We start from the raw sequence: 13,130 nt of genomic DNA on the forward strand, positions 1-13,130 counted from the left end.
TAAGAATCCCAACACTTTCTTTCTTCAATCTGCAGGCATAAGATAGAAATTCCAAGTGTAGCACACTGTATTATTACCCTGTCCATTCACCTCTAATGTGTCACAGGGAAGTGGGGGAAAAAGGAGGCCTCAATGTTAAGTAATGAGAGACAGAAGACTCACAGACATTCCACTTCAACTACTAGTCTATAGTCTAGTCATTCAAGTCGGTATAATAATAAAATAATCTTTGCACTTGATATAGTACTTTTCACGTCTTCTAGATGTCTCAAAGCGCTCAACACAATATACTGTAAAGTGTAATAATACTGTAAAGTGAATTGACTGTATATTTGTTGGCGAAACACAGCAGCCAATTGCGCAGAGCAGTGTCCCACAAACAGTCGTGGATTGAAGTGACCAATTTTTTATTATTGTGTTTTTTTTTCCTTGAGGTATTATTGTCAGGCGTCATTAGGACAGTGGATGATGATGTCAGGCGTCACTAGGACAGCGGTTGAGCGGGCGGGGGGGGCACAGTAGGATCAGTTTTCTGGAGGGATGAGATCAGGTGGGCTGAAGGAACCTTCTTATTCCAGCCTAATCTTGTGACTTTGTAATATTCTCCAGAATTAGGTAAGCAGGATGCATCCCTCAAGGAAGAGAGTGCATATTCCATTTCAGACATAGGGACATTTCAATGTGTAGGTGGCACACATATGTGGAACTTTGTCTGGTTTGGATACTCTTAAGTATGGTAATGGACTTCTGCATGTGTCAAATACCCAGTTGGTCAAAAATGATGTTGTAGTATATAAGGTCCTCAAAATCTTTCTGCAGCATTGCATCCCTTTAACATAGTGGGTTGCTGTTGTACATATAGTAATAATAATAATCCTTGCATTTGATATAGCGCTTTTCACGTCGGGAGGATGTCCCAAAGCGCTTCACAGAATACACTGTAAAGTGAATTGACTGTATATTTGTGGGCGAACGCGGCAGCCAATTGCGCACAGCAATGTCCCACACAAACCGTCGTAGATTGAAAATGACCAATTTATTATTGTTTTTGGTTTTGGAGGGATTATCATTAGTATTAACAGATTCACACACCACCCCTGTTTACATACCTGTTTTTTGTTGTAATCTTTCAAGGCTGTTTCATAGCCTTCCTCGAGCCTCTCAAATGCAATTCCCACATCTGTCGTCCAATATATCTGGGAGCTGGTAAGTGCCACCTGAGCCGGATAGTCAAAAATCCACTGATCTCTTGGTTTTTCCTCATAAGCTGCTACAGCCTCTGTAATCTGGTGACGAACCGTTCCACGCATGGTCTCCTCAATTCGATTTAACCATGCTTCCACCTACATAGGACAGAGCAAGACAAGTTATATATCACCCGTAAGTTTTAGGCTGTACAGCCTGAAAACCATTACACTGGTCTACAAGTCACACCCCCAGTTCACAAGACAGGAAAAACAGAATCTCACATTTTATAGACAGTAGAAATAATTTTGATAAAAAAAATTTTTTCAATCTTCCTTTGCTAAATATAAAACACCCAATGATTGAGGTTTGCCCAGTAGGTAAGTCACTAGAGAGGCTCAGATCAAGAAGGCCCTTTGGCCCATTTGATCAACCTGTTTCCTATATAATTTTAGAGTCCTGATTTTTACTCTCCAAGTAATGCATTTCAGCGCTTTGCGACATCCTCCCGCCGTGAAAGGCCCTCTACAAATTTAATTTTGTTGTTGTTGTTCAAGCTGATATTATACAAGGCAATGTCCCACAAACAGCCATGAAGTGAATGACCAGTTTCATTTGGGGAATTATTGGCCAGGAAGCCATGAGAAACCCCCTTCACTAAACACGGACTTAGCCTGGGAGGAATTAACTCAAGATTGTTGAGTGTCAACAACACTGAAGTTCCACAGTTGGGGAGGTCAACAACTGAGTAGAGGATGAAAAAAAATACCTTCCTGTGAAACATAATTGCTGTGAGTGTTTATATAAAGAACATATAATGGGAAGCATGGAATTTAACCTGCTGGCCTGAAAATAACCTTTCCTTTTCAGTGTGATACAGCTTACATGAGATGTACCTGTCCAATGCATTTGCACTTTCTGTGGAATGGGACAAATTCTCTCTCTTTACTGAACATCCCTATGGCAGCCTTATTTATTTGCTTCTCAACACCTTCTTCAAACTTTAAATCGGCCATGTTGTCAAAGAGCTTGGCAAGATGATGAGTCACCTGAAACACAACATTTCCACATGGTTTTCATCAAGAAGTAAAAGGACAATCGTAATGCATTTCACTGTGTCAACATGGTTAGGGAGAAGTCCTGAAAGGAGCAAATGCTATCAAGCTGTAATTTGTTCCTAATTGACTCAGAAATAGTACAGACTTAATGCAAATATAGCAAATTGTATTAATAAGTGTTTTATTCACCCTAACCTACTGCATGAATAGCCTCATAGTAAAACTGCTATAAAGAAAACTCAGCTTGATCAACCTAACAAACAAAAGCAACAACGAAGTTAACATTTTAAAAAGCAGTTAACTTTTGAAATAAAGACTTAAAACAGCAAGAAATCCACTTTCACATATTCCTGCAGTTTTATATCCAGAGTGAATGTTTTTTTGCTGAAAAAGGAACCTGGCTATGTTAAATCTATCCAGTTACTAACAGAACATTACAATGTATGAAATCAGTGGTTGAATTCTATGATTAGCGTGGCAGTTAGCTCCTGAGACGAATGGCCAAAAGGGATAATAACACCTTCCGAGAATCTCTCATCACCACCAGGTTTGATGTAATTTAATCTAATCCAGAAAAAAATTAACTAGCACTTTAATAACGTCAATATTCTTGGATAACACCTTCAACAATAGTTTACTGGCAGCAATCCTGATCCTACGCAATGAGCCCTCACTTTAACAGTAATTGTATGATTTACTTCAACCTTTTTTGTGTGTGTGTGTGTGTGTGTGTGTGATAGGGGGGGGAGGAAGGAAGTGAAGTGCCAAGGTTTTGTCTATGAAGAAGTTATATGCTAAACTCTACTTAAGCTCCAATTTTAGGTTTTTGTTAACATTCAATAATTAACATTTCACCGTTCTTAAGCCCTGACCTGTTCAGGCTGTGTTCCTTTGGAAAGAATATCCAATAGATCTGCAGAAGACACAAAATAAAACCTTGGGAAGGCTAAACGCTTTGTTTCCAGATATTCAGCCAAAGCTTTTTCGCATAGAGCCAGCCTACAACAAGAGGATACGTAAATTCTTAAAATGAACATCCAACATCAAATATTTGCTGGTCTGACATTAATATCTAACCAAACATTTAACGGTGTGAGAACCTATCCTACATGAAGGGCAATATATAAATACAGGCTGTTGCTTTAAAGTGAAAAAATAATATGATTTCATTAATACATTCAGCAAACCACCCAGCAAACCACCCCCAGCAAACCACCACCACCCCCAGCAAACCACCACCACCCCCAGCAAACCACCACCACCCCCAGCAAACCCACCACCACCCCCAGCAAACCACCACCACCCCCAGCAAACCACCACCACCCCCAGCAAACCACCACCACCACCCCCAGCAAACCACCACCACCCCCAGCAAACCACCACCACCCCCAGCAAACCACCACCACCCCCAGCAAACCACCACCACCCCCAGCAAACCACCACCCCCAGCAAACCACCACCACCTCCAGCAAACCACCCAGCAAACCACCACCACCCCAGCACAACCCAGCAAACCACCACCACCCCCAGCAAACCACCACCACCCCCAGCAAACCACCACCACCCCCAGCAAACCACCACCACCACCAGCAAACCACCACCACCACCCCAGCAAACCACCACCACCCCCAGCAAACCACCACCACCCCCAGCAAACCACCACCACCTCCAGCAAACCACCCAGCAAACCACCACCACCCCAGCACAACCCAGCAAACCACCACCACCCCCAGCAAACCACCACCAGCACCCAGCAAACCACCACCACCCCCAGCACAGCCCAGCAAACCACCACCACCCCCAGCAAACCACTACCACCCCCAGCAAACCACCACCAACCCCAGCACAACCACCACCACCCCCAGCAAACCACCACCCCCCCAGCAAACCACTACCACCCCCAGCACCACCCAGCAAAGCACCACCACCCCCAGCAAACCACCACCACCCCCAGCACCACCCAGCAAACCACCACCACCCCCAGCAAACCACCACCAGCACCCAGCAAACCACTACCACCCCCAGCAAAGCACCACCACCCCCAGCACCACCCAGCAAAGCACCACCACCACCAGCAAATGACCACCACCCCCAGCACCACCCAGCAAACCACCACCACCACCAGCACCACCCAGAAAACCACCACCACCACCCCCATCACCACCCACAAACCACCACCACCCCAGTACCACCCAGAAAACCACCACCAGCACCACCCAGCAAACCAGCACCACCCGCCCAGCAAACCACCAGCCCCACCAAGGAAACCAGCGGCCCCGCCCAGAAAACCTCCAGTCCCGCCCAGCAAACCATCAGCCCGGCCCAGCAAACCACCAGCCCGGCCCGGCAAACCACCTCCGCCAGCCCCGCCCGGCAAGCCACCACCGCCAGCCCCGCCCGGCAAGCCACCACCGCCAGCCCCGCCCGGCAAGCCACCACCGCCAGCCCCGCCCGGCAAACCACCACCGCCAACCCCGCCCGGCAAACCACTACCACCACCAGCCCCCGGCAAACCACCACCGCCAGCCCCGCCCGGCAAACCACCACCGCCAACCCCGCCCGGCAAACCACCACCACCAGCCCCCGGCAAACCACCACCACCAGCCCCCGGCAAACCACCACCACCAGCCCCCGGCAAACCACCACCGCCAGCCCCCGGCAAACCACCACCACCAGCCCCCGGCAAAACCACCACCGCCAGCCCCGCCCGGCAAACCACCACCGCCAACCCCGCCTGGCAAACCACCACCGCCAGCCCCCGGCAAACCACCACCACCAGCCCCCGGCAAACCACCACCACCAGCCCCGGCAAACCACCACCACCAGCCCCCGGCAAACCACCACCACCAGCCCCCGGCAAACCACCACCACCAGCCCCCGGCAAACCACCACCACCAGCCCCCGGCAAACCACCACCACCAGCCCCCGGCAAACCACCACCACCAGCCCCGGCAAACCACCACCACCAGCCCCCAGCAAACCACCACCAGCCCCCGGCAAACCACCACCAGCCCCCAACAAACCACCACCAGCCCCCAACAAACCACCACCAGCACCCAGCAAACCACCACCAGCACCCAGCAAACCACCACCAGCAAACCACCACCGCCATCAGCACCCAGAAATCCACCACCACCACCCTGCAAACCACCCCCACCACCAGCACCCGGCACACCACCACCAGCACCACCCAGCAAACCACCACCAGCACCACCCAGCCAACCACCCCCACCGGCACCACCCAGCCAACCACCCCACCGGCACCACCCAGCCAACACCCCCACCACCACCCAGCCAACCACCCCCACCACCACCCAGCCAACACCCCACCACCACCCAGCCAACCACCCCCACCACCACCCAGCCAACCACCACCACCACCCAGCCAACTGCCACCACCACCCAGCCAACCGCCACCACCAGCACCGCCCAGCAAACCACCACCACCATCCAACCACCACCCCCACCACCACCCAGCCAACCACCACCACCAGCACCACCCAGAAAACCACCACCACCACCCAGCAAACCACCACCACCACCCAGCAAACCACCACCCAGCAAACCACCACCACCAGCACCACCCAGCAAACCACCACCATCAGCACCACCCAACCAACCACCACCACCAGCACCACCCAGCAAACCACCACCACCAGCACCACCCAACCAACCACCACCACCACCCAGAAAACCGCCAGCACCACCCACCCAGCCAACCACCACCACCAGCACCACCCAGCCAACCACCACCACCAGCCGCCGGCAAACCACCACCACCAGCCCCCAGCAAACCACCACCACCAGCCCCCAGCAAACCACCACCACCAGCCCCCAGCAAACCACCACCACCAGCCCCCAGCAAACCACCACCACCAGCTCCCAGCAAACCACCACCAGCCCCCAACAAACCACCACCACCAGCCCCCAACAAACCACCACCACCAGCACCCCCAGCCAACCACCACCACCAGCACCCCCCAGCCAACCACCACCACCAGCACCCCCAGCCAACCACCACCACCAGCACCCCCCAGCAAACCACCACCACCAGCACCCCCCAGCAAACCACCACCACCGCCCAGCCAACCACCACCAGCACCACCCAGCCAACCACCCCACCACCACCCAGCCAACCACCCCCACCCAGCCAACCACCACCACCCAGCCAACCGCCACCACCAGCACCGCCCAGCAAACCACCACCACCATCCAACCACCACCCCCACCACCACCCAGCCAACCACCACCACCAGCACCACCCAGCCAACCACCACCACCAGCACCACCCAGAAAACCACCACCACCACCCAGCAAACCACCACCACCACCCAGCAAACCACCACCCAGCAAACCACCACCACCAGCACCACCCAGCAAACCACCACCATCAGCACCACCCAACCAACCACCACCACCAGCACCACCCAGCAAACCACCACCACCAGCACCACCCAACCAACCACCACCACCACCCAGAAAACCGCCAGCACCACCCACCCAGCCAACCACCACCACCAGCACCACCCAGCCAACCACCACCACCAGCCGCCGGCAAACCACCACCACCAGCCGCCGGCAAACCACCACCACCAGCCCCCGGCAAACCACCACCACCAGCCCCCGGCAAACCACCACCACCAGCCCCCAGCAAACCACCACCACCAGCCGCCGGCAAACCACCACCACCAGCCCCCGGCAAACCACCACCACCAGCCCCCGGCAAACCACCACCACCAGCCCCCAGCAAACCCCACCACCACCACCAGCCCCCAGCAAACCACCACCACCAGCCCCCAGCAAACCACCACCACCAGCCCCCAGCAAACCACCACCAGCCCCCAACAAACCACCACCACCAGCCCCCAACAAACCACCACCAGCACCACACAGCCAACCACCACCACCAGCACCACACAGCCAACCACCACCACCAGCACCCCCCAGCCAACCACCACCACCAGCACCCCCAGCAAACCACCACCACCAGCACCCCCCAGCAAACCACCACCACCAGCACCCCCCAGCAAACCACCACCACCGCCCAGCCAACCACCACCAGCACCACCCAGCCAACCACCACCACCAGCACCACCCAGCCAACCACCACCACCACCCAGCCAACTACCACCACCACCCAGCCAACCACCACCTAGCAAACCACCAGCACCAGCACCACCCAGCCAACCACCACCACCAGCACCACCCAGCCAACCACCACCACACAGCCAACCACCACCACCACACAGCCAACCACCACCACCACCAGCACCAGCCAGAAAACCACAACCACCAGCACCACCCAACCAACCACCACCACCACCACCAGCACCACCCAGCAAACCACCACCCAGCCAACCACCACCACCAGTACCACCCAGCAAACCACCACCACCAGCACCATCCAGCAAACCACCACCACCAGCACCCAGCAAAGCACCACCACCAGCACCCAGCAAAGCACCACCAGCACCCAGCAAAGCACCACCAGCACCCAGCAAACCACCACCACCACCAGCACCAACTTGTATTGATATAGCTCCAAGTGGGTAACATCTCAGAGCAATTAACAGTGGCGGAGTTTGATTTGCGCTTTTGGACATCCTCCCGACGTGAAAGGCGCTCTATAAATGTAATTTCGTTGTTGTTGTTGTTGTCAATGTCAAACTGGGGAGATGAGGGAGGTAACCAGGATGAAGAGGAACATCTACAGGCATGATCTGAAGACAGGAGGAGGTGGAAAGGCAGAGGGACTCAGATAAAGCCTTAATATCTCATTTAAAATGCCAGAGAAAATATTTTGGGGTAGCCAGTATGAGTGGATAGATGCTGAATTTGTAGAAAAGTTGGTTCAAGTCTAATCTGTTACCAACCCCTTGTTGTGAAGCTGGAGAGGATTCCATCTCCTGATAAATCACCAGATATTAACTTCTATTAAATAGATTAAAGTAGATTAAGAAAGTATATACTTTTTATCAGGTCACTGGTAAGGCCAATGATTATTGTTCGCAGGTTTGGGTTCCTTTCCCTTCAAACTGGCATCAAAAGGTTGGAACTGGTTTAACAAAGTGCAGCAAGGATGATTCAAGGTTTGAGAGTTCTAACTTATAAGGAGAGGCTCGCAGAGCTCAATCCCTCCTTAATAGTAGATTGAGGAAGAAATGGACCCAAGTCATTAAAATGAGAGGTATATTAAAGGTTACACATTGAACGGCAGCATTCTCTAACTGGAGTGCACATAGTCCTGTAGCTCAGTGGTTAGAGCACTCGCTTTGCAAGCGAGAGACCTGAGTTCAATTCCAGGCAGGGCGAAACCTTGGCCAAGTTTCCTTACTCCACACGCCTAATAATAATCCCTCCAAAACCAAAAACAATAATAAATTGGTCATTTTCAATCCATATGACTGTTTGTGGGACATTGCTGTGCGCAATTGGCTGCTGCGTTCGCCCACAAATATACAGTCAATTCACTTTACAGTGTGTTCTATAAAGCGCTTTGGGACGTCCTCCCAACGTGAAAAGCACTATATCAAATGCAAGGATTATTATTATAGTGAAAGTTAAAAAGTTTCAACCAGGAAAAGAGATCACAATACATTTCTTGATCCCCAAAAATAGTGGATATGTGGAACAGACAACCAACAAAAATACTTGATGCCTTGACACTACTTCAGTTAGCTTCTTTTTAAAATGAGAAAATGTGTATCTGCTTGAGGACAATATTGGAGAATCATAGGGAAAGGTGCAGACTGAGATAGGCAAATAGTCCCTCAGATACAATTTCTGTTGGCTGGAATGGGAAAGAAGAAAAGTTGCCCTTAAAATAAAGGATGCGAGGTTTGTATTGTGGAGAGAGAAAAATGTATACCTTTTGCTTGTTTGCATTTGGGGTTGTGGGAGTCTGTTTGAGGTGCTTTCTGTGGGCAGCACAGTTGGTAGGAAGCTCACAAGAAGGTAGGTTCTGTATAGGTTGTATAAGGACTGGACCTGATAGGCCAAAGGCATTTTCTCATTCTATACACATACAGATAAGTTTTGTCCTCAAATGTTGTTGCACGGGAATAAAAGGTTCAGTTCAAAGCATCTAATTCCAACTGATTAATAGCTAAATAGCAGCAAAAATCAGTTCAACATGATCACGTAAAGCCTCTCAATTACAACAACATCATTGATAAATTCCTTTCATTTTACCTGGGATTGCACTTAGTCAGAACAACAACAACAACTTGGATTTATAGAGCGCCATCCACGCCGAAAGAAAGGTCTTCAGCCGAGACCTGAAAGTGGGAAGAGAGGGGACGAGGCGAAGGGAGTGAGGAAGGGAGTTCCAGAGCCTTGGGGCGTGGTGGCTGAAGGCACATCCGCCGATGGTGAAGCATAGGACTTAGGCGACAAGGAGGAGGCCAAAGGTTTATATAGGAGGCCTAGACGCTACTTCAGTATATCTGTAAGAAATACACACCTGATAATGTTTCAGAGTACGATACACAAAATATAATGGCTCAGTACCTTTGCTGGAGAGCTTCCAGTCTTTCATATAACTTGGGTTTATTTGTGGCTTCAATAACATTTTTTGTTTGGGCTGTTTCAAACATTAATTCCTTTTTTAAAACAAAGACAGAAATAATTATAACAATCAAATCATACATCTGCATACAGCAACTATAGGTCATTTCTTTTTTAATAGCTATTCTGATCATTAAACTCAGAATGTATTTGCTAGCTATTTAACGTGGCACTGTTATATTCCCTTTTGAATAAAAACTTGTAATTGTGATATTGTCTTTTCTTATGCGAACCTTTCCTCCAAGTATAATCCTTCTCTTGTTCCCTTAGAGAAAAGTCATACTCACTCAACACAGTTCTCAATGCACAGAAACTGGCTTGAGAAATTTTAAACAAAAACAACAGATTTGAGCTGAGGTCTTTTTACCAAATAAAAATAATTATCATTCTGAATCCCTTTATATGAAAAGAATCCAGTATTTTATTGTAGGTTCACAAGGCTATTCAGACATCAAGATGCAAGTAGTTAGATGATAGCGGTGCACTTGATGGAGCAGAAGCACGTGTTAATCTTGCTCACAATCCTTCTAATCAGAGATTCTGCTCTGCGCTACATCCCTATACAGTATGGAAGCGAAAATACGATGGGCCTGGAGGGAGGAAAAAACTCCAGGTTGTCCTCGCAGATATCCTAGTGGTTGAAGGTTGGTGGAGGTTAGAGAGAAGCATTGTCCTTCAATCCAATGTTGGTGTGTGGTTCAGGGAACTCCAACTGAGAGAGAAAGGAAGAAAATAACCTTTTTTTTATTAAAAAAAATTATCTTCTTCATCAATAAAAAAAACTCCAACCTTAAAGTCCGCATCTATTCCATCAAATCGCTTGGCGTCTTCAGAAAGTTGGTTTCGAATGTCCTCAGACCCAATAAAAATGCTCTCCAGGTGGGACCACGTACGTTGCACCTCCATCCAGATAAAGATGACAGAGTCGGCCACAGTCAGCTTCTTTTGCCAGGAAGACACCTGTTCGATAAAGTACTCCACATATTTGCTCAGCAAAATAGCTTGCAACTGCACCTAGAAAACAAAAAGAAACAGCTCTATAGCTTAGAGATGAAAGAAGGATTATTCCTTTCATTCATAATGAATAGGGGTCATGGGGAGAGGAGAGGTAAGGGTATACTATAATAAAAGAGCAGCAAGTAGTTAAAGGTGGAAAGAATGTTAGGGAGGAGTATTATTTGTTCAAAGTATGTCCCCTAGCAATCGTCAAAAATGTATTCAGCAAGATACATCTCTTGTGCAAAATCCTTGCAGTTAGAAGCAGATCCTGGAACCAGCTTCCTTAGGGAAAGGATCTGTGTAATTCCCAGAATGGCTCAGTTTTGTTTAATGAGAGTGAGTGCCTGGGAACTAATCTTGAAACCTTGATACGAGGAACATTTTGTTGCATGTTCTCTGGAGCTCTGCATTCCCAGATTCAGACAACTCTGGACTCACTTCTCACCCTTTGATCCATAACCAAGAATACACAACATGGAGAATACATTAACAAAGCCACCCTGGAACATACCAGGCTCCTATCAAACAGTCTAGCAATGGAAGACGGGCTATGCTTAGAGCAAGGATTCTTGTTGCAGATGTAGCATAGATTTCCAAATATACTTTTTTTTCCCCCGATGTAAGTTGGAGTACCATGAGCAAATATTCCCTTAGATTTTTCACGTGCTCAAACTAAAAAAATCTACTTCTGCTGGTATCTCTCAGACACAACCCAACCTTTTAAGAAAAACAAACAGTAAAATGTAGCTTCTGGGATATAACGGTCTTACAAGATACTGAGCAAGGATTCAGCTAGTCAGAATTATTCTCAATAATGTGTATAAACCTGAGCCAACAATATCAAGCATGTCCTTCTCTTCCATTGTCAAAGCTAATATTTACACAGAATGCTACAGGATGGAAACAGGCCATTCAGCCCAATTGGTCCGCCCAGTTTTTATACTTCACACGTCCCATCCCTCTTAATCCTCTCTCACCTCAATTCTCTTCTCCCTCATGTATGCATCAAGTTTCCTCTTAAATACGTTAATGCTTTTTGCTTCAACCACACCTTCCAACAGTGAGATCCACATTCTCACCACCTTCTGCGTAAAAAAGTTTCTCCTGAACTCCTTTTTAGATCTGCTACTGCCTATATGTTACATTGATGCCCCTTGTTTTAGATTAATCACAAATGGAAATAGCCTATTAATGTCCACTTGATCCATTTTTTTCAAAATGTTACATACCTCTATGAGATCTGGTCTGCTCTAAATCATCCCATCTCCAGAAAGAAAAGCTCCAACCTGTCCAATCTTTCTTTTAATAATAATACTTACATTTGACATAGCAGCTTATCATGTCATCAAGAAATCTCAAAGCGTTTCACAAGATATAATGTAAAGTTGTGAGACTAGTGATAATTGTATCCACTCATAACATCCTAGTGAATCTGCACTGCATTCTCTGCAATACTACAACATTCTTCCCAGAATTATTTCACACAGTACTCTTAAGTGAGGTCTAATCAAGGTGTTTTAATAATTGTAATAGTATTTTCCTACTTTTATGTTTAATACCACAACAAAAAGTTGGAGATTTTCTGAGATAAAGGATCATACTTGGTTATCATCCAGAGTTTCAATAAGTTCCTCATCTGACTTTAGGAGCGGGGTGGCCGTTCTATGGTGCTTCTCGTAAGAAAATTCCATGGTGGTCCACGTCTGACTGATCTCTGTGAGGACCTGTAAGGTAGGAAACACGCGACAGTGGTTGAAAGTTTTGTCCAGTTTTCCAGCATTACTTTTCAATATCACAATTCGGGTGCTGGAGACACTAATACTATAATAATTCCTGTAGTTTAATATGAAAGGAATTTCCTTCAACCACATACACATAACAGGATACTTAGTTTATTTCCTCCCATCGTTAAATACGAATCTTTGTGTTTAATATAGCTCCTTTCATGTAAGGAGAACATCTTAAAGTGTTTCGCAGGATTTATAATCCTTGCATTTGATATAGCACCTTATCATATCTTCGAGGCATCTCAAAACATTTACTGTGAAGTCAAATGGCTGTAGATTTTGTAGGTGAATGCTGCAGCAATTTTGTGCGCAGCAATGTCCCACAAACTGCCGTGAAGTGAATGAGCCATTTTATCTGGGGTTGTTGGCCAGGACACGGAGGGAAACTCCCTTCCCTTTGCAAACAGTGCCATGGGATCTTTATCGTCCATCTGAACAGGTAGCTATGATGTCGATTTAATGTCTCATCCGAAGGACGGTACTTTCATCAATGGAGCGCCAGTCCAGTACTTGTATTGGAGGATCACATGGTATA

General features: G+C 48.1%; 1 protein-coding gene across 1 annotated transcript in view; it reads right to left on the bottom strand.

Annotated features, from left to right (window-relative positions):
* Nucleotides 1–13,130, bottom strand: part of LOC103185013 (dynein axonemal heavy chain 11) — a 157,308-nt gene that overhangs the window by 119,791 nt on the left and 24,387 nt on the right. Inside the window, 6 exon segments of the mRNA XM_042331896.1 lie at nucleotides 1,110–1,343; nucleotides 2,082–2,234; nucleotides 3,116–3,242; nucleotides 9,753–9,844; nucleotides 10,599–10,823; nucleotides 12,410–12,532. Of these exon segments, the coding sequence (XP_042187830.1) occupies nucleotides 1,110–1,343; nucleotides 2,082–2,234; nucleotides 3,116–3,242; nucleotides 9,753–9,844; nucleotides 10,599–10,823; nucleotides 12,410–12,532 (954 nt within the window).

The sequence above is a fragment of the Callorhinchus milii genome, unplaced genomic scaffold (genome assembly GCF_018977255.1).
Source record: "Callorhinchus milii isolate IMCB2004 unplaced genomic scaffold, IMCB_Cmil_1.0 Scaffold2, whole genome shotgun sequence".
Classification (NCBI taxonomy): domain Eukaryota; kingdom Metazoa; phylum Chordata; class Chondrichthyes; order Chimaeriformes; family Callorhinchidae; genus Callorhinchus; species Callorhinchus milii.